The following is a 21,695-nucleotide window of genomic DNA, read 5'->3' as shown; positions in this document are numbered from 1 at the left end:
ACCGTGTGTAACGTTACGCATGCACACAGTACACAATCATATAAATATCCATCTAAATTAAACAAATCACAGCTGGATTGTAAAAGCTTTGACTCAAGTGGACTTCAATGATGAATGAAACACCATATTCAGAAGTATGAACACACACACGCACGCACGCACGCACGCACGCACGCACACACACACACACACACACACACACACACACATAAACAGCCCCTGCAAACAGGTTTCATACTTGTGGTGAAAAGCATGAAGCAGGATATTTAAAGATAAACATACAAAATACATACAAATCTGGGCTACACATGCCAACAAAAAAGGGATGATGACCCCCCAAAAAATACTCACACTGCTGTTTGAGTTGTTTAGAGTAAAAGTGTTTCCTTAAGGCAAACTCACATTTATCATGTCACAGTGGAAAAGCAGAGTGTCATTGGCAGACACAGAGGAAAAACAGACTATTTAACAATTTCTTCCAGCTAAGCGAATGGAAACTGATGATATATTAGTTTCATAAAGGTAAAATATCAAATCAGTCAAAATGGTTTTAGGAGCAGCAGCCAAATGCAAGCCACTCTGGACATGTACGCTGATATATCTCTATAACTACCACCATGCAATAGACAACAAAGTTGACGTCATTAAAATATATTCTTAGAAGTGAGAGAAGATTTCTGTCTTATTGATAGACACGGTAGGAAGCTAAAGAGTAGTTTGCTCTATCTTTATCTACAGATATTATTTGGGAGTCTTGATGTATTCCCAGCGTAGACATGGATATATAAACCCTCTAATGTACTGACCAGAAGCCCTCTAGACTGTATCTCTTAATCACTGAGATTTACCATGGTAATTTTTAAAAGCAATAGACTGAAACCTTTTTAAACTCCACCCTGGAGGTCTCTGCAGGAAGCTGGCCAAGTTTAACACATTCACTAGCACTTCTATGACTAAAATGGATGTAGCATTTGTTGTGCTTCATTTCTCTTGCAATATATTTTGTAGCGCTGCAGTGGAGAAGTTTTAACTCTGTTATTAACTCTCTAATTTACAGTTTTAATTAGGTGGAAGTAAACATTGCAATTCTCTCTCTGGCATGGTAAGAAGAATAAAGAGATTTACTGTATTTCAAAAATCTCTCGCGTGTCTCTGATCCAGAGAGCCCAGGGTTGTTGATTTTGACTTCACATTTTTGCAGCCGGTAGTGACTACATTTGGGAATGAAACTTATTAAATAAGTCCAGAGGACCTCAGGGGATAAATATACACATGCCTAACACATGTAAGCACATGTCACAACCACAGACAGATGCCCACATACCGTCCTGAAAGTCAGTGAAGTGATTGAACCAGGCAAGCTTACTGGTCTTCTTACCCAGGTGGGCTGGAGACAGTCCTACCACAGACAGCAGTGGCAGGAAGCCAAAACAAGGTGACAGCATGCAAGGACAAGATGGTAGAGTGTGAGAGCATGCAAGACACACACACACACACACACACACACACACACACACACACACACACACACACACACACACACACACACACACACACACACACACACACACACACACACACACACACACACACACACACACACACACACACAGTATGCCCCTGAGATGACAGGAAATACATGCAAATGTACAGAGGAAAGCCGTGTTGCACATTCGTATACATCAATAGACATCAGACATTACTAAAAAGAAAAAAGAAAAAGTAGTGAATTACATATACTATTTTTTATCAACACAAACAAACACACAGACAAGCACACACAATATAAACATTTGTCTTCATATGAAAACACTATTTACATCATACATCAATGTTATGCCCCTGTCAGTCTTTGTGTAAAGACTGGAAGATAGATACATGGCCAATAATATGACTTGTTCATGTTGTGAAATCTTTTCTACCCCACCGCCCCCCCCCCTCACCCCCCCAGACACACGCACGCGCACACGCACACACACACACGCACACTGCCACTTTCTATTTCTATCCCTTTTTCTGTTTCACAGCGTAAAGTTTTCCTTCTATCTCTCTGCAGCCTTCTCTATTCTCCGAGTCTCCGATTGCGTCTTAGGACATGCATACAGTAGGTGTGTTCTGCATGTACCAGCCAGTGCAAAATGTGCTGGGCAGCAGGGACAAACTGCCCTCATTCATCTTCCCACAGGGGGACTCATCGTTCGAGGAGAGGGAAGCAGAGCAGTAGAAAGAGCAAGTGACTTGATTTTACAACCTTACAAATGGAGGATTGCTTGATCCTTCTGATGGAGAATTTTTAATCATATTTATGAATCATTTTGTCACATCATCTACACCTAGTGGCCGATGTCACACTGTCTGATAAAAGTCATAAACTGGATCTTGCAACTGACTAATCCACACAGCTGTCATACTTACATATGTGGCAGACTTGTTTCATTTGACAAAGTGGGATATATCTGTCTGATTTTCCCTTACAGCTACATCAGGCATGTCTGGACATTGCAAATAATAACACTGGTGCATAATTGGTAAAACTGTGAGGAAAGAAGCAGCTAAATATTATGATGTGACATTTTCTAAATTGGCTACATACTGTATTTGTTTGTTTGTTAATGTGCCAATAACTCAGACACTGTCAATGTGTTTTTGCCAGACTGATTGGCCCGGAGGAGCACAACGGTAACAGGTGAGAACAAGCCGATTTGTTGCAGATTAGCCACAGGGGTGCTGTGCCTTATTTTCATGTAAATTGGGTCATTGCTCATTTGACCATGTTAATTTCTTGAGATTCACAGAAAGATTAGCTCATCATTAAAAAAAATATATATTTCTTTCGTCCTCCCTTGGCAGTCGTCAGTGTTTCTCAGAATGATCCACAGAGCTTTGTGGTAGATGAGCAGGCTGTGTGCAGAATATATGCAGAATGCAGGATCTGTCTCTGCATATTTAGCCTTCATTATCCATTCATTCATTATCATTGTGAGCAAGATGAGCTCTGAGTCTTTATGAAACAGTTCACAGTACATGCTGAACGGTACATGCACAAAAATAGGACAGACACACATTTGGTCAAATCATTGCCTTTCCCTCTGACTGTCCCTCTTTCAAGTCCTATTTATCCTTCTGAGATCAAACCTTCAGGTTAAAAGAGGCCAGTGCTCTACTCTCCCTCCCCAGGAAATGTAGCTCAGTCCTGGGGAGACATGGGCCATGTGTGGCTGCCACTCTATGGACAGGGTGTTAATTTGTGTATGTACATTTTTGTCAAATCACCAATACCTCATAGCTACAGTGTGCACGTGTGTGTGTTTTTTGTGTGTATGAGTGTGTGTGTGCCCAGAGGCTTTTAGCTGTAGTCTGAAACATTGCACTAATATCTAAGCAGGTTTTAAACCTCAGAGGACTCTCAGCCAAAGCAAGCAGACAATATTAATATGTACTTTCAGTCTGTCAGTCACTCTGCCACTAAGTCAGGTGTTCATTCACTTGACTGTGCCACTACTGCTGCGACTGCAGGCAGCTCACTACTTATAGACCAAACACTGGATGTTACACAAATTCGTGCGCCCCCACATATGCACAGCTAGTCCGATACAATTATTCCCACCATGCTTTTCTCAAACAAAGCCTTACTGTACCCGGAATATACAATATTGCACCTGCCAATGCTACCAATCGACAATTAATATATCAAACACACACACACACACACACACACACACACACACACACACACACACACACACACACACACACACAACGGAGTACTCACGGTTTCTGGGTTTGTCATCGTCCATACCCTCCTCTTCATTCTCTGGGTCAATGTCTTCAGCCTGAGTGATCCAGTCTAAATAGCCCTATATTCACACATTTTTGGAATACACACGGACCAGGGAAATACTGATCAGCTAGCAGCACTGAAAGCAGTCAGACTCTAAATCAACAAACTGCAGTTATCTGACATCTGTTTGGAATTTAATGAATGAAACATTTGAGCCTTTATTGTTTCTCTGTGTTCCTGGACCCCAATCATACACCCAACACTATATCACTTAAAACAGTAACTGTTATTATTAAATAATTTACATATGAATACATTTGATTTCTTCACTGTGTATATCTTTGTTTATCTGCAAAGCATGTTACAACTTTAAAAAGTGATTCATAAATAAAGTTTGCTCTGTTTTTGATGTTTACTCACTTACACTGATGGTATTTAGGTGAAGGATGTTCAATATCATCTTATCTATCTTGTAACCTTTCTTGAATTAAAAAAATTAAGCAGTGACACATTATTCTCAGACATATAAATACCAGATGTATTCTCTTGGAACTGGGAGCTTTAAAATTTCAATCTCCTTTTTGGAAGCCTTACAGTGTTATACAGTAATATATACAGTATATACCTTTAGGTCTTCCTCCAGTTGCTGCTTTTCTCTGAGTTTCTGGAAGTCACCACGTGCTTTGGCTTTCTCCCTCTCCTTGGAAAACTCTCTGGGAGGAGGGGAGCGGGATAGAAGGATGTGGGGAGAACCAGAGTTGGGGAAAGAGAGAGCAACAGAGAGAGAGACAGGAAACAGAAGGAGAAAAAGAATCTGAAAATGTAGTCTGCCAAACATATCATGTGACAATGTTGTGATAATAGAGAACATTTTACTTCTGAATAGGAAGGGGATAAACCTGCTGAAGAGAACAAAACAAGAGAAAAGTTTTGCAGAGGAGGAAAGGTGTTAGTGTGCAAATGCAGAGGACAAACTGGAGCTTTACGTTTTCCAGAATATCTGCCTTTCAATACCTCATTGCCTCAGGTGCTTAGCTCTCAGTTACTCAAACAATGCATTTCAATACAACACAATGCAAGGTTGGTTTCCATGAAAGATGCTAACAACTAATATGATTCAATGATTAAAAACAATGTGAAAAAAACTGTGGTACCAAATATTGGAAATCCAAATCAGAAATTACACACAGAGTGGTGTGTGGTGGTTTACTATTTAACACGATTATCTAAATACGATTTGCCCATAATTTGTGCCCACTTTTTGCCCAATACAAAGTGTTTGAGCTTCATCATTAAGGCTGGTGCAGTGGTGGGGATGTGAACTGTGACACCACTACTGACTGACCAACAGTGGACACATGATGGCTGCTGAACAACCTTACGCCCAGTTAGGAATCTTGTAGTCTGAATTCATTACTAATGACTAAACAACACTGATTAAGGGACAAACCTTACTATTAAACTGACATTTAAGAGGATGTCTTTTCACAAGTTTCTTGCTGTTTATGTTAACTATCTGCTACAAAAGCCTGCATGCATGGGGGATACGGATTAGAGGTACAATGAAAAGTAATCGGATGTTAAAAGCTCCCAACGTGTGCAACAGCCCACAACATAGTGTTGTTCCTCTCATTCTTAATTTAATTTATCTGTACAGTTGCTGTCCCAGGGATGCCGTGCCCCAGGTCTTCCCTGACCTGCTGAGAGATGGAGTTCCCGAAGTGTGCTCTGGGTCTAACCTGGGTCTCCTCCCAGCTGCAGTGTGCTTGGTACAACCCAAGACGGAGGCACAAAGAAGGCCCCCTCATCACCTGCATTATCCTCAGCTCTTGTCAAACTGGAGAAGTGACTCTGCAACGAGGTCGTCCCGCATCACTCAGCTCCTCACCTTTTGCCTGCTAACTCATTCTTTCAGTCACTACTCAGAGCCCTTGGTTATAGGTTGAATGAAAACACATTGTTAAACTGAGAGCTGTACTGTGCGCATCAGCTGTTTTTTTTTTTTTTTCAAATGACATTTATATTTATTCCAGCTGAAAAAAGTATTTTACACCATATTAACAGAATTAACATGAATAATCTATTTAAATTCTAGAACTCATATAGCAAGTTATTATAAAGTGGTCTAATTTATTTTAATAATACATGCTTTTTCAAGATTTGGGTGATTTTGGAGGTGATGTTGAGAATGAGAACAAAAATAAAGATGATATATGACAACTAAAGCTAATGTTACCTGTGAGTGTGAAATATTATGATGAAACCTGGTGAAATTACTTCCAGATGTCAGGAGGGAGCAGAGAATTTAGGTACATTTGATTAAACACTGCACTTGGGGAAGGTCGAAGGCTGTTTTGAACCGAAGATACAGTTTGAACAAAGACAATTCATTACGATGAGAGCTGACAGGAGCTGGGAGGCTTGAGAACATTTATACTTTAAAAATGTACAACTTTACATTTGAAGGTCCCTTGAAAAACAAACGCAGCGAATGCCTCACTGTGAATATTTTAGGACAGTGACTACCAAACTGCGGACCGCGTACCAACATTAGTACGTGAGAATCTTGTTGAAAGGCCGAACAATTCCACTCCAACTGGCCCAGGTCCAAAAAAATTGTCATTTAAATTCATGTTATAACAGACAATTTTTTTTATACGCATCTCATTACAATGCCGTAAAAATGAGCTGTTAATCATTTTAATATTTTAGGAATCAAATTTGCTTGTGCTCAGCAACTCAGGGTGACGTGATGGCCCTTTGACATTGCATAACACAAATGTTAGCTTGACAGACAAATTCAGACTCCTCAGTTGTAAATTTTAACGAGTGAGAACTTTGAAATGCCCAAAAAGAGTGAGAAGAAATAAAAAATGCGGGACCTGACAGGTCAAAGAGAAACAGATTTGCTGATTTTGAGTGATTATTGTGGATGGTCTAGTAAATAAATACATTCATGGATTTTAAAACAGCAATTTTATGCTGCTGTTATTTATCCTCTCTGAGGCTATTGCAGGGTTAAATCAGAGAATTTTATTTTCTAGAAAACATTTGTTGGTGTCTGGAGTGGTAAGTGGTACTTGGTAAGTTTGGTTTAAATTGGGATATTGTGTGAGAAGTTTTAGGGTAATGATTCCCTCCAAGTCAGCTTGCAAATCTTGTCATCTTGGTTGTGAACATTCACATGTTGGATTTGGAGCAATGGAAGTCTAAAAACAATTTCAGAGTCAGGTTTATCTGAATATTTTTGATAAAATTGTATGCAATCAGCACAAAGATTTAAATCAAACATGAGTGATATTGTTTGTAACGCTAAGTGCCGCTGTTCGCAGGAGAGCAGAAACATAATGAAACTCTACAAACTGTCATGTGTTATTATCATTGATCTTTTTCTGTATGTCTTCAGGCTGGTGTGTGAGACTGTGTGTGAGAGTGTCTGAGTGAAATTTAGAGGAATGATGGCACCTCAGATTGAACTACAGACTGCACACTCAAACACAGCAACAGATCAATGAGCATTAGGAGACACTGCCATTGTCTCATTTGTCAGAACATTAGCTGGAGACCCGATCCTATCGATCTGTGTGTCTGTGTGTATGTGTATGTGTATGTGTGTGTGTGTGTGTGTGTGTGTGTGTGTGTGTGTGTGTGTGTGTGTGTGTGTGTGTGTGTGTATGTGTGTGTATATATCGCAGTGTATTTATGTACTGTATGTGTGTGTGAGTGAAAAACTCAGAGGTTTAATTTTTCCGTTCTGACAGTCTCACCTTTCTGTCCTAAATCATCTTTGATTTTTCATTTCTCTTTTTCTCTCTTATTCACTTTCAAGCCAGCGTCTCTCCTTTTCCTTTTATATTTACATATTACATCAAATCCAGACAAGCAGAGTCACACCCTATGTTTACGTCTCTACATCCGTCGCTCTCCTTCTTCCTGTTTAGCCATTAGTTATTATGCAATCTGAGACCCACACACACACACCACAGAGGAACCAGTTGGTAAAAGGTCAGGCTGTGTAGTGTGCTGACAGCATCATTAGTCAGAAGTCAGACAAAGAGTCAGACAGCCAAACCCCCCAAGCTGTTTGAACCAGATAGAGCTCTATTATTTTCCCCACAATGCTGCTGTCACATCACCGCAGGTATCAAGTCCAATTCAGGTCAGTCAGCCAGGGGTGAGACATTTGACTCCCTTAAACTTGTGTCCTGGCAAAGTTCATTATAGCATGAGAGGAAACCATTACAACAAGGAGGAGATAAACTGATGTGGAACTTTTCAAACATTAGCTGTGATTTCTCACAACATTTAAAATCATATTGATTGTAGTGCTGTTTAATTTGGGCATATTACATGTTTTATGTGTTAAACTATTGTTAAAGTCCTTACAGCAGTCTACAAACACAGCTTTTATTTGTCTACTGGGTTTCTGCATTTATAGCACATTAATCTCTTTGTTTTAAATGGAGATGACAGTGTTTTGTGCCACTACAGCAGTGCTCAGAACAGAGCCATTTAATGATCGTAATAGTGCTACTTTGCAGAAACAGCAGTGTATTCTTGTAGCAAAATCCAAAAGGTCTCTGTGGTCTAAGAGACATATGGTTTAGTATAATTTCACTACAGTCAGTTACACTGTTAAAATCTGTGAGGTTTACATTGCTCAGTTGGAAGAGTTCCAAATATCAGACACATAGTAATGTAAAACACTTTGGACTCAAGGCTCAGCAAAAGGTCCCGAATAGAAACACATTCTTGTACACGGTTTGTACTTATTAAACATGAACACCATCATCAGCAAGAAACAGAAAAAAGAAGCATGTAAAGAGTTCCTCAGCAAAGACCAGGGGCAAAACTATCAACGGCTAAAAAGCAAGAAAGAGGAGTTAGTTTCAAATGACCTTTGACCCTGCCCTTACCCGCTCAACACCCCCAGAACCAAGTTTAGCACAAAGAAGGATCCGATGATGATTAAGGTGACAAAATAGACCCAGGGCCACCTGTAATCTACAGCGTCATTCACCTAGGAGATGGAGGAGTGGGGCCGAGGAGAGGAGACACAAAGGATGGATGGAAGATGGGACAGACGGTAACGATGGAGGGAGGAATAAGCAAGGTAAATAGATGGGTTGAGAGGGCATGGCAGGAGAAAGTGGAGGGAGGAAGGGAGCAAGGACAGGAGTTAGATCCTTAAGGTTCCCAACAGATAGAGGCAGGATCCCTGCTGGGATTATGCTGCCTTCATACAGTAGTATTTGTCAGAGTCACTTAGTGTGCCACATGACAAACTATTTTGGGAGCTGAATTTAATGTGGATTTGATAAATAAGAGAGAGAGCTGTATTGGAGGACTTAGGTGGCATATTATGAGCTGGACTTTTAAAAACAGTGACAGTTACAGAGAAAGGCCCACATGGTAAACATAATAACTCCTCTTAGAATGTATTAATCATGTGAAGAAGCTGAGAAGATATATTTCTGGAAAAAAAAAAGGATTAGAAAAGATTGTAAGTTTAAAACACTTTACTTGCCCTCAAATAAGCCTATTCTAGGCTCAAATGCTGTGGAAAAACAACATTTTAGTTAGTTGAACAGACTGTGCAACAAGACTCCCATGAACTGGATATAATTACAGTCCAGATGACAAATCATTCTCTCTCACCGTCTTTCAAAGTTGAATTCAGGCATTAAAAGCCATGAATGGCTTCCTCAAAATTGTAATCAAATTCATGGAAATAAAGTTTTAATTTGACATTAAATGCTAATGTAACACATTATTATTATATTGTTATCATTTCTGTATGATTATCATAATTTTTTGTTCACTCTGATAACCAAATTATTTATATCTGGGAGATGTGGAAACTCTTTAATGGACACTTAAAAAGTTCTGTTCAATGTTCAGTGCAGCCTTCCATCCCATAATTTCCATCTTTAATGGCATTTTTCCTCCTGACTCCACTCTGTCCTCAGAAGAACTTTGTTTTGCTTATTTTGTTTTCCCTGTTGTGCAAGCTTTTTTAGCGTTCCACCTCCACGGTTGACCTGAGGGGTGAATTATTTATACCCCCGTGCGTCCCTACAGGCCGGGAGGAGCTTGTACTAAAACAGTGTGACTTGGCAAAGCGGGGTAAAACAGCACCCAGCTTGCCTGCTGGAGGAGTGTTTAATGAAACTAAGCACACAGACAAACACGCAGCACATGCTTTCATACAAACATATACAGTCTGTAGGCACATACACCGACGCTGCACATTATTTTGCACAAGACAAACACATAAAGTCAGGAAACCAACACATGTATACACACAACAATGGTCTTTAAATGCAGCTTGGTGTTTGGTGCAGATGGGGATCATGCAAAACACCAATGAGACACCAAGACAAAAAAAAAAGTTGCTTGTGTATGTAATCAAACCTGTCTTAGAAAGAGGAGGGGAATCAAGCGAGCCTGAGAGATTTGTATGTGTGTCCACCTGTCCATCACAGACGGGTTGTGACAGGATGTGGCCCCTTGTGGCCGAATGACATGAACATAACAGATAGACATGGGGTCCATCACGGCTTTTTCTGGGCATATGTGTGTGAGTGCATGTGCGTGTTTCTCTCCGGCTTGTGACAAAAGATTGATTGAGTGGAACAGAAAGGAGAGAGAGTGGCAGATTTTACTCGGTCCAGTGATCATCAGTCATCTTTTCTCGACTGTGGAGGACTATGGTCGTCTAGCTCCACTTTTACTGCTGCACTGCTGAGGTGAGACTGCTGTCATCACACGGCTCTTATTTGCATCTATTTTCTTCTGTGTACTGCTTGACTGAATCCAGACAATCTGCACACGGATGCTACTAATTTGTCACCTTAGCGGCCATCATGTGGCACTAAGCATTATCTATATTACATTTTATGACACCAAGCAAAGTGAACATGCCCTGTAATAATAATACTAATGATAATAATAATAACAACAATAATAATAATGTACAATTTAAAAAAAAAAAAAAAAATCAACAATAAAGGAAGTCTTGTTGCACGGTCATCTACCACACCAAGTACAGCCACATCACACACAACAAACACACATACACACATGACTACAGCGTAGCCTCTTACCCGCTCAACACCCCCAGAACGAGGTTGAGAACGAAAAAAGAGCCGAAGATGACGAGAGAGACAAAATAGACCCATGGTAGCTCATAGCCCATAGCATCCTGCATCTGAGAGAGAGAAGAGGGGGAGGAAAGGAGGAGAAGGAGAAAAGGAGGGGATTAACAAGGAGGTAAAGGGTAGAGTGGAGAGAGGAAATACAAGGGAGGAGGAAGGATGAGGATGATGAGAAAAATGGGGAAAGAGGGAGAAACTTGAGAGCAAAAAGGTTTGAGAAGATTGATGGTGAGCGGGTGAATGAGAGGGAGCATTACAGAGAAATACAGGACAGAAAGTGCGTTAGAGAAAAGAGCAGCGAATTTTAAAAAGAGCAGCAGATAGATCTGGTGTAGCAAGAATGACAGAATTGTATGATTAACTGTGCATATAAGCTCTTTTATCTGCCTGTTGGAGAGCAGGTCCTTAAAGACATAAAATTAAGAACACTAAACAACATTTAACTGCTGTCGCAACTCAATGACGAGCCTCGGCTGAATTTCAAAGTGTGTAACTTAACACCTGCACAATCCCTGAATACATTTTTCCATGGACAACTGGATGGACCTCGACAGGTAAACATATTTAGACACTCTGCAAAGTTGCAGTCTAGGTGTCCAGGGTTTGATTTGAACTGAAATGTCAGATTATTGGCCTGCATGTGAATTCAAATATATATATATTTTTTTTAAAGATGGTAAGGGAAGAATACGAGCAAAGTTGAGAATTGCTGATTCTGTCAATTAAAGATAATTTAAAATAGGGACCTGTGGATAAAGAGATTAAAGGGAGATGAAGGAGGAGATTAAAAGAGGGTTCATTTGCTATGACAGCAGCAGATGTTGGATATTCATCTATATACCTGAAAATGTGTGACTATGAAAACTATGGAAGTGCAGGTCCCAAACTTAATGAATCGTGCAAACCAAATGTTCATTAAGCCTCTCAATGATTTGACCGTGTAACTTTGAGAAATACAATAGGTTCTATTCATTATTAAGAGTGTTGTGTGTGTCTGTGTGCATCTGCATTTGTGTGTGTGTGTACAGGAAGTTGCAGTAAACAGAGCAGAAGTAGCAGAAGGGGTGTAGAGCTAGTAAGCTATCTGCTCCATGTGTATATACATACACTCACACTCGCACACACACACGCACACACACACACACACACACACACACACACACACACACACACACACACACACACACACACACACACACACACACACACACACACACACACACACACACACACACACACACACACACACACACACACACACACACACACACACACACACAGTTACATTTTGTCACAAATTTCAGTCTCAATAAACAACCTTTCATCAAATATCAATACTCGTTTAACTGTTAATCGTATTACATCACACGAGTTATAACAGGTGCTTTCCATTTACTAATAACGACCGATATTCCAAGCTGTCTCTTACGTATTATCATTCAATTCAGGCCACAGAGCTAAACATTTATTTAAAAGATAATGCACTTGTGATCTTTCAAAAACCCACAGGGTCGATTACACATCTGAAGGTTTTGACAGAATAAAACAAAAAACCCTCTTCTGTTCATCTGAATGAAAACAAAACAAAAAACAATCCATAAACTGTGAATTAGATTTTTTACAAACAAACTTTTTAACCTTTAATGAACTGTTTTATTTGCAGTTATACTTATTTATAGCTCATCTATATTGTTCTGGATTATTTTCTGACTTAATAAAGTGCATAAAACAAGCAAGGCAATATGTCTGTTTTTTAACCAGGGATTTATATTTGAAATGTATATGTAGAATAATGAATGAAATAAATACTTAGCTCTGTGACATGAATATAATTATCACATGTAAGAGGCAGGAAACCAGCAAAATTCACTGTATTGTAATACAGTTAACATAGACATGTATTTAAAATGTATCTTTTGACAATCTAAAGAAAAGGGTACTTGTATGTACATGAGTGCTTTCTAGTTGTGGTGGTTTCCCCTGCAGCTTTCCGTAACTAACATAATCAGCCACAGTCCAGCTGAGTAATACTATAGCTGGGAATATGCCACGTGTCTCATCATGGCAAATTTACACAAAGCCAACACTTGACTATAGAGGAGAGCAAATAATCACGAGTTAATTTCAATTTATGTTTGATGAAACACACTTGAACATCTTAAAACTGCATCAGGGTGTGTTCATTTGCTGTGAGTGTGCGTTTGCACACGCGTGTTCTCTTGACACTTGAATCAAGCTTTGGGATTCTATACACGTTCCCAATGAAATCCGCGCCTTCAATTACACAGTGTATTGTCGGCATTGATTTAAACTGAGATATTAGAGAACTGTGTGTGTGTGTGTGTGTGTGTGTGTGTGTGTGTGTGTGTGTGTGTGTGTGTGTGTGTGTGTGTGTGTGTGTGCTCTCTCTCTCTCTCTCTCTCTCTCTCTCTGAACAATCTTTGTGTGCATACCTGCCTTTCTAAGAGAAATGTGTGTGTTATTGCTTTATGTTCTTTTCTCAAACGGACTCGTGGCACTGACGTTACAGATACATTACAGTACACACACACACACACACACACACACACACACACACACACACACACACACACACACACACACACACACACACACACACACACACACACACACACACACACACACATCGGGCTGTCTCGCATTCTTTCACGCACATACACACACACATAAAAACACCGTTGTGGTGCCCGGCTCACCCAGTACAGTACGTCCGTCCAGCCCTCCATGGTTATACACTGGAACACTGTTAGCATGGCAAAAGCAAAGTTGTCGAAGTTTGTGATGCCGTCGTTTGGACCCTCCCAGCCCACTTTGCACTGTGTTCCATTCTGCATACAGTGTCGACCATAAGCTCCATCAGGCGCACACGGTGCCGGCTTTTCCTCTGAAATGGTACCTGTGAAAAAAAGGGAAGCAAGAAGCTGCTTTATTTCCTTGACTTTGATGACAGTGTAAAAGTCAGAGGCAAAATACTTTCATTGAGTTAAAGTTAGATTTGACATTTTCTTAGTGTTCATCAACATAAAAATCCTAGAGCAGCCATCATCTGTGCTTATTTCATGTTTTGGTGCAAGTTATATCTCTACCAAATTTCACAATACTTTTCTGCTGATTTCATGACTGATTTAGAATCCACAGGTGAACCGATTCAAGCCGTGTCAACACATACGGGTATTTTGCAAAATGTGTATTTTTTTTTTCCTTGTGTGTATGGAGATATTTTGTAAAACAAGCTGGAGTGGACAGAATTTTTTTTTAGTACATACGCAGCTAAAAATAATTTATATAAAAGAAAAAAAAAGTACCGGTTAAAAGGACACCCTGCACTAACACCAAACAGAGCAGCCATACAAAAAAAAAAAAAATCTACGTGAAAGGTGTTGCACTAATTATATAAAATAAGCTCTCCAGGGTGATGTATAGGATAGCAGAGAGTATTTCACCAGCACTTACGCTGTGCAAAGCTAATACCTCTCATGGGACCTATAACATCACCATAATAACACTCAAGTCCATTTATACCTTCAGCCCTTTACTGAAAATTGTTTTAATCATTAATGGCTGCTACTGTTTGACTTATTGCTAAGGTTGTTCCTGCTCAGTACCATAAATGATGGTTTGAATAATTAATTGAAGTGATCATTAACTGTTTAAAGCTGTTCTCTTTCCGTCTAACTGCAAATTAATGCACAAACCAGTCAAATTTAGTATTTTAAAAACAAAAGGGTAGTGAGGTGACGGTAAAGCTATGCTCACTTCGATATGTCACTTGAAAGGGTTTGTGTGATATACTGTTCTTTGCATTTATTCCTGGATTTGAAGTGTGTCTGTGTGTGAATATATGCTAACTGAAGCATGCTTTCACACACAGTCGAATACATGATTCAAAATCTGTCTGAGCGTTGAAGTGTGGTATGCCAGTGTACGTGTTTGATCATGCATGTTTGTATTTGCATCTGTGCATCAGTGCACAATGCCTATATATGTATATATATATATATATATATATATATATACATAATATATATAAATATATATATATGTTTGTACCTGTATGGTTATGAACGCAGGTCTTATGCATCTTGCCCATGAAGAGCTCCAGGCCAATGATGGCATAGATGATGATGACGAAGAGGACCAGCAGGGCGATATGGAGCAGAGGAACCATGGCTTTGATTATGGAGTTCAACACTACCTGTAAACCTGTAGCACACACACACACACAACTGCTCAGAATACAAATGTACATTTGAAGGTCGAAACAACATTTGAAATATATATATATATATATTTTTTTAAAGCAATCAGTTATAATACTTCGAATGATTGGAGACTTACTGCTAGTTAAAAGCATTGGTGGTACATCATAGAAGTGAATTGCTGCAATTAATCACCATGCAAGGACTTAAACAGCCTATTATATTTGCTCAGAAGCTTTAATATTCTCTCTGTATGTGATCATCCAGTTGGAAAGAGCGACTTCAATGAATTCTTCAGAAAAAAGTGAACTTGTTCACAAGCAATACACATTTCCAGCTAATTTTCTGAATGCTTTAATGGACAAAGGCTCAGAACTGTGCATACCTAATAACTCCCAATAACTGCAAAAGGAAAACGTGACTGCTGAATCAGATTAATAAGACAAAAAAAACCAGTAGAAACGTTTGTTTCGTGTCTCTGTACAGTTGAATGTGGTTTTATTAAAATGAATAATTTGTTCAAACAGACTCATTTGTTGGAGCATATAGATTAGATCACCTTGAATTTTGCATTTATTTATATACTGTGTTTTATCTTTGCTAGCTAAGTTTTCATCATCTTCCTTTTTCGAAATGAAATGTTTGTATGCAGCTGTAACCAATAACTTAGATGCATTTATGCACAACTGTAGAGTCTAGCAGCTGTGACTTTCATACATTACTATATCTTGACAACACAATGCTTGTTGTGACGTGTTTGGACAGAACACCTACATTTCTCTGTGTAAATAAGGAGAAACTCAGCATATCTTCCAGCTCAAGTGAAGCAAGCTGATGTGTATTAATTTCACTTTGAGTGAAGACTATTGCGCAATTACTTACACATAATTTGATGAAGTAAATGCCACTGCATGTGGCATCAGTCGCTGAGGAATACAGTACATTGATTGGTGTTGGTATCTATGGATTTAATTACATAACACGTGTTCCTCCTGTTAGATGTATTTTTTTCATGATGTCTATATCACATACCTTGAACAAACTGGTTCATTACAGAGTTCAATATATATTATTATCTTTATAAATAATGAATCCTATAGCACATAAGCAACAATGGCACTGGAAGCAGTCCGTGTGCTAATCAGCAAGCAAACATGCTACTGATCAGTTGCCATGACACTAATTGAATACGCAGCCCGATGTGATGTTGGTCAGGATTCCTTTTGGATTATTGACACACACACACACACACACACACACACACACACACACACACACACACACACACACACACACACACACACACACACACACACACACACACACACACACACACACACACACACACACACACACACACACACACACACACACACACACACACACACACACACACACACAATAACTGCTCACACCTGAACCCCTGAGCATCCTTTCTTTCTTTATTGATACATTTCCTTCCCTTCTCTTTATCTTCCACAGCTCCCAGTACTTACTCGGTACTCCAGAGACCAGTCTGAGGGGTCTGAGTACTCTGAAGGCCCTCAGAGCCTTGACATCAAAGCCCGCTGCCTTCCCCCCAATTGGAGTGGCCCCGTCCCCCTTTGTTGCCTGCTCCAAGATCGCACTGAATAACCTGTAAGACAGAAAGTAATGGGTTCAATTACCATAGTTTTCAGGTTGACGTCTCATTTCCACATACTAGAGAGTGTCTGAGAGAAAACAGTGAAAGAGATACAAACATACAGATGCTGTATACAGAGTAATGACTTCTGGTCTTATTTTCAAACACTCTTTTGCCACTGTTGTCAGTGCTAAATGGAACCCTCTACATCATCTTTAACATACATTTAAACACAAAATCTAACTGGGGACAAACATTTTAATCATCAAGGGAATGATTAGGACATCTGCCCTGTTTCACAAGGCGGTTCTTGGAGAAACTCAACAGGAGAAAATAAAGCATCTTGATTAGTTAGCTCTCCAACACAACAATAGAAAGTGCTTCATCTGTTCTCTCTGTCTTTGACAGACAAGGAAACGTGAGCCATTCGACTTTAATGAGTGTAGTGAAGGGAACTGTCTCTAAAATGTGTTTAGAAAGTGTGTGTGTGCTCACACCACGGCCAGATTGAATATGACACACATCTAATGCCATGTGATGCATCACAACATTTCCTGTCCTTGCCGTAGTCGAACTGGTACTTAAAGTAGGCAGAGTTACATAATAATGCAAATGCTTATCCTCTATTTAAAAGAGAAATATATTTTTGTACTGTCGCCCTTTGTTAGATATTACCCTCCACAAAATGACACATAAGCATCTATTTTGGTAAAAACTACTGGTTAATGGCAACAATGTATGAAAGCTTTGGTGTAATTGTGGTCCGGGAGTGCCTTCTATATTTTGGGCTGTATGCCCTTAGTTTAATTGGAACAAAATCTACAGTACACACTGATATTACAAAGGGTCAGAACATCAGAAGTTGAAAAATGGTCAAGTAAATAACAATTACAATAATAATTAAAACTGCAAGCAGTGATATGCGGGCCCTCGCACGCTGCACGCCAGGGATCCAGCGGGTTGGAGTTCGCCGGCACTGACGTATGCCTCAAGTGGCGTTCGAACCCAGTTACTTCTCACTGTGAGACACCTGCTCTAACCAGTGCACCACTGTGTCATACTATATGTTGCGTAGCATACTATATTATATAGGCTATACATATATACTATATAATATATATAATATTTTTTATTCCGTTTGCTTTTATTGGCTATAATCTCCTATGAAATTACTTACAGATGTCTCTTTGGTGCAAGTGGCTCACAAATTTGAATTTATGTCCGTCCAGCTGAGCTTACCACTCTCCCCTTCCTCGCTCTGTCTCGGCGATCCTTTAGAAATCACCATACAATGCCATTTTCCAGCTAGCGTGGCTCAAAGGCCAGTCAGTGGCGCGTTAGTCATGGAGAATTATCAATTAGCACAGATGAAATGGCCACTTGAAAAGGCCTCTCAAAACATATCGCCCTCCCTCTCCCTCTCACACTCTCTCTTAGCCTCTCTATTTCGCACTACCGCCCTCTCAATTTGATTAACTCTCTCCCTCTCTCACACACACACACACACACACACACACACACACACACACACACACACACACACACACACACACACACACACACACACACACACACACACACACACACACACACACACACACACGGTGGAAACAGCGTACGAAGAGCACATCAAGGATCCACAATTTTGCACCACCAGCATTTCACCCAGCGTGTTTTTCATGGTAGAGTGTTAGATGATAATTAGAGCCTTTGAGTGTAGCACCACATGATGGCTTGTGTGCATCCACAGCTAAAGATAGTACCAACTGTGTGCATTCATAAAGATAACAGAAGTTGTGAAGTTTAATAGTAGTCTAAATGTCAACACCAGTCTTTATAGCTCTGACTACACACACGTGAACCTCCAGGGCTACTGAAAGTTACCTAACTGTGACTGCCCACTGCATCACTTCCTGATGTGCTCAGCCAGAATTCGCCAAGAAAACGTTTTTAACAAGTACACAAAAAGCATAAATACACTGAACTGAACCAAAAACCATGACCATAAAATCATGATGTGAACCAAACCGTACATTTTATTAACCATTCCACCCCAGTACTTATATATATTATTGATTAATTATTGATGAAAAACCTGCTAAAATCTGAGTGACTGGAGTCAGTCAAATTTGACAGTTCTGCTAAGACTGTAAATATGTTTAATTGACAAATTAAATGTAATTTTGGCAGAAACTCAAGAAAGAGTCTAAACAGCACCTATTCATATCGAATGCTCACACATATGCACACAGTCCGTTCACTCACTGAAACTTCACTAATAACCTCGTAGGTGCATGTCTGCCAGGGTATTGGCTGAAGCATCTGTGTGCTCGTGCACACGTGTGCGTCCGTGTGTGCGAGGGTGTGCGTGTCTGTGAGGCTGCTCAGAACCAGGTACAAGCTCTTTCACCCATATGGTGAATATTCCAGAGGGAGCCAACTCTTGTCACTTCTCATCTATATACACACACACACACACACACACACACACACACACACACACACACACACACACACACACACACACACACACACACACACACACACACACACACACACACACACACACACACACACACAGAGGCACACAGAGGCACAGACAGGCTGGCAGCATACACAAGTACAAAGACAAGCACTCATTCATGCACACACAGAGATACAGTGTCAGGGCTGAACATTTCCTGGATCTGTGGATCCCCTCCGATTGTATGAAATGGAAGGAGTGTGTGTTTGTACTTTACTAATGGATTTTTAAAAAAAAAAAAGAAAAAAAAAAGATTTTTATGAGTTTTCAGTTTGTTTCAAAGATAGTCTCCAAATCACAGCTATCCAGAAAAATTGTGTATGGGTGTCTATCTGAGGAATTGTTATGATTAGGCAATCAAATCTACTTAAGCAAGGTTATGGAAAAGATTGTGATCATGGATAACATTCACCTTCATTTTTATTAGTGTTGGTAATGAACTGGAAGCAAATTATTTGCACATCAGCAAAACAGCGACAAGTCACTAGCAGAAAATCCTAAACGTGTCTTTTTAAAAAAACAACGTTTGAACAAATGACATATACAACTTTTAAACGGTTACTGTGTTAAATATCTACATGCTTATTTTGGTCACGTGAAGCAGAAAAAGTACAAGTATTTATATTTTAAAAAGGTGACATTTTAAAGACCTGGGAAAGTCTAGGTAGGCAACCTAGAGCCACAGCTCGTATTTGACCTTCCAAACACCCGGTAGCAGGGTTCAAAAGGAAAACACAATTTACTTGCAGGGATCAATAAGTATTAATTCCCATTAAATTGTGCTGCAACACAATATAAGCAACAATACAAATAGAGACAGAAAGAGACAGAAACAGAGAGAGACAGACAGAGAGGGTAGATGGCGACATAAGAGTGGTAAAGGTTGTGTTTATGCCAGAGGCACTGGCACCATGTTGTCAGCCGACGGTGTGTGTGTGTGTGTGTGTGTGTGTGTGTGTGTGTGTGTGTGTGTGTGTGTGTGTGTGTGTGTGTGTGTGTGTGTGTGTGTGTGTGTGTGTGTGTGTGTGTGTGAGTGTGTGTGAGTGTGTGAGTGTGAGTGTGAGTGTGTGTGTGTGTGTGTGTGTTTATGTGGTGAAGCCAAACGTGTTCAGTTTGTGATGGCTAATGTGAGTGAACACTTGACTGGCAATGAACAAAACTCGCTGGGAGTGTGTGTGTCTGAGTTGGTGCATTCACAGAGCCTTCCTTCAGGCTGAGAGGTGCTTTCTTGCTGTCTCAAACACACGCGCACGCACACACACACACACACACACACACACACACACACACACACACACACACACACACACACACACACACACACACACACACGCACACACGCTCACTCACTCACTCATACACACACACACCGTCGGCTGACAATATGGTGCCAGTGCCACACGGTCAATTAGACCATTTTTATAACATTAATGTAACTGTCAGATCCACTGGCTATAGTGCCATTACTTACACACCACACTGTACACAAAACACATCTGGCAGGCAGGGCATGCATGCAAGAGGATACGCGCACACGCACTCGCACGCGCGCGCACACTCGCACACACACGCACACACACACACACACACACACACACACACACACACACACACACACACACACACACACACACACACACACACACACACACACACACACACACACACACACACACACACACACACACACACACAGGCAAAAGGGGTTTAGCAGATGGGCTATGTTGTTGAGTTGCAGATAAAGAAAAACAGAGCAGAGCTTTGCTATCAGCATCTCACAAGCTAATCAGTTTAAGCTTTACCAATACACTGTAGGCCAAAGTTTACTTTGGCTTTAACACAGACGCACTGTGAACTAAAGGAAGCTTGGTTTCTGACAATACTTATTTTTAAAGTTCTTGAAAAGTAGTTGTATGTTTACTTTTAATAAAATACTATATATAAGATAAATAAGCATTATTCTTTTAAAAATATAACACCATGTCTATTCTCTATCAATCTCTATAATGCAATTTACATTGTGTGCCAGCGGGCTGGACTTTGCTAACCTGTTCAATTTTATTATGGCACAAAACAAAACGAGTGTCCTCTTTTTCTACTGCAACCAGATATTTTTACTGTTTCTTGAAATGTTAGATGAAGGTAAAACTGTAAGGTTGAATACATAAATGAATTAATAACCAGAAGACTGTGCATTTATGAACACATTTCTTCAACAAAACTAAATATAACAGCTGTCTTGCCTTCGTGACACCAAGTAAAGCAGTGAAATTGAATCTTACTATAATTTTGAAAGATGCTAGCACTGAGTAACTCTGGCATTACATGGAGGCTGCCAATTGTCTTGGCTTACTTGTATTTGTTGACAGTGATTACTCCAAGGTACTAT

At 39.9% G+C, this 21,695-nt stretch overlaps 1 protein-coding gene across 9 annotated transcripts in view; it reads right to left on the bottom strand.

The window, feature by feature from the left end:
- cacna1c (calcium channel, voltage-dependent, L type, alpha 1C subunit) overlaps nucleotides 1-21,695 on the bottom strand; it is a 178,564-nt gene that overhangs the window by 48,903 nt on the left and 107,966 nt on the right. For all 9 annotated transcript variants that reach the window (XM_069700296.1, XM_069700300.1, XM_069700298.1 and 6 more), the window contains exons 5-10: nucleotides 16,655-16,794; nucleotides 15,010-15,162; nucleotides 13,656-13,855; nucleotides 10,888-10,991; nucleotides 4,407-4,494; nucleotides 3,773-3,857 (exon numbers count right to left, since the gene is read on the bottom strand). In XM_069700296.1, the coding sequence (XP_069556397.1) occupies nucleotides 3,773-3,857; nucleotides 4,407-4,494; nucleotides 10,888-10,991; nucleotides 13,656-13,855; nucleotides 15,010-15,162; nucleotides 16,655-16,794 (770 nt within the window). The remainder of the gene's footprint in view (nucleotides 1-3,772; nucleotides 3,858-4,406; nucleotides 4,495-10,887; nucleotides 10,992-13,655; nucleotides 13,856-15,009; nucleotides 15,163-16,654; nucleotides 16,795-21,695) is intronic.

Source organism: Brachyistius frenatus, unplaced genomic scaffold (assembly GCF_029030835.1).
Source record: "Brachyistius frenatus isolate BFR_SWC_R1_liver_20210118 unplaced genomic scaffold, ASM2903083v1 Contig_33, whole genome shotgun sequence".
In the NCBI taxonomy this organism is placed as follows: domain Eukaryota; kingdom Metazoa; phylum Chordata; class Actinopteri; family Embiotocidae; genus Brachyistius; species Brachyistius frenatus.
The sequence above is the reverse complement of the archived record's forward strand: the minus strand, read 5'-3'. Positions and strand labels throughout refer to the sequence as shown.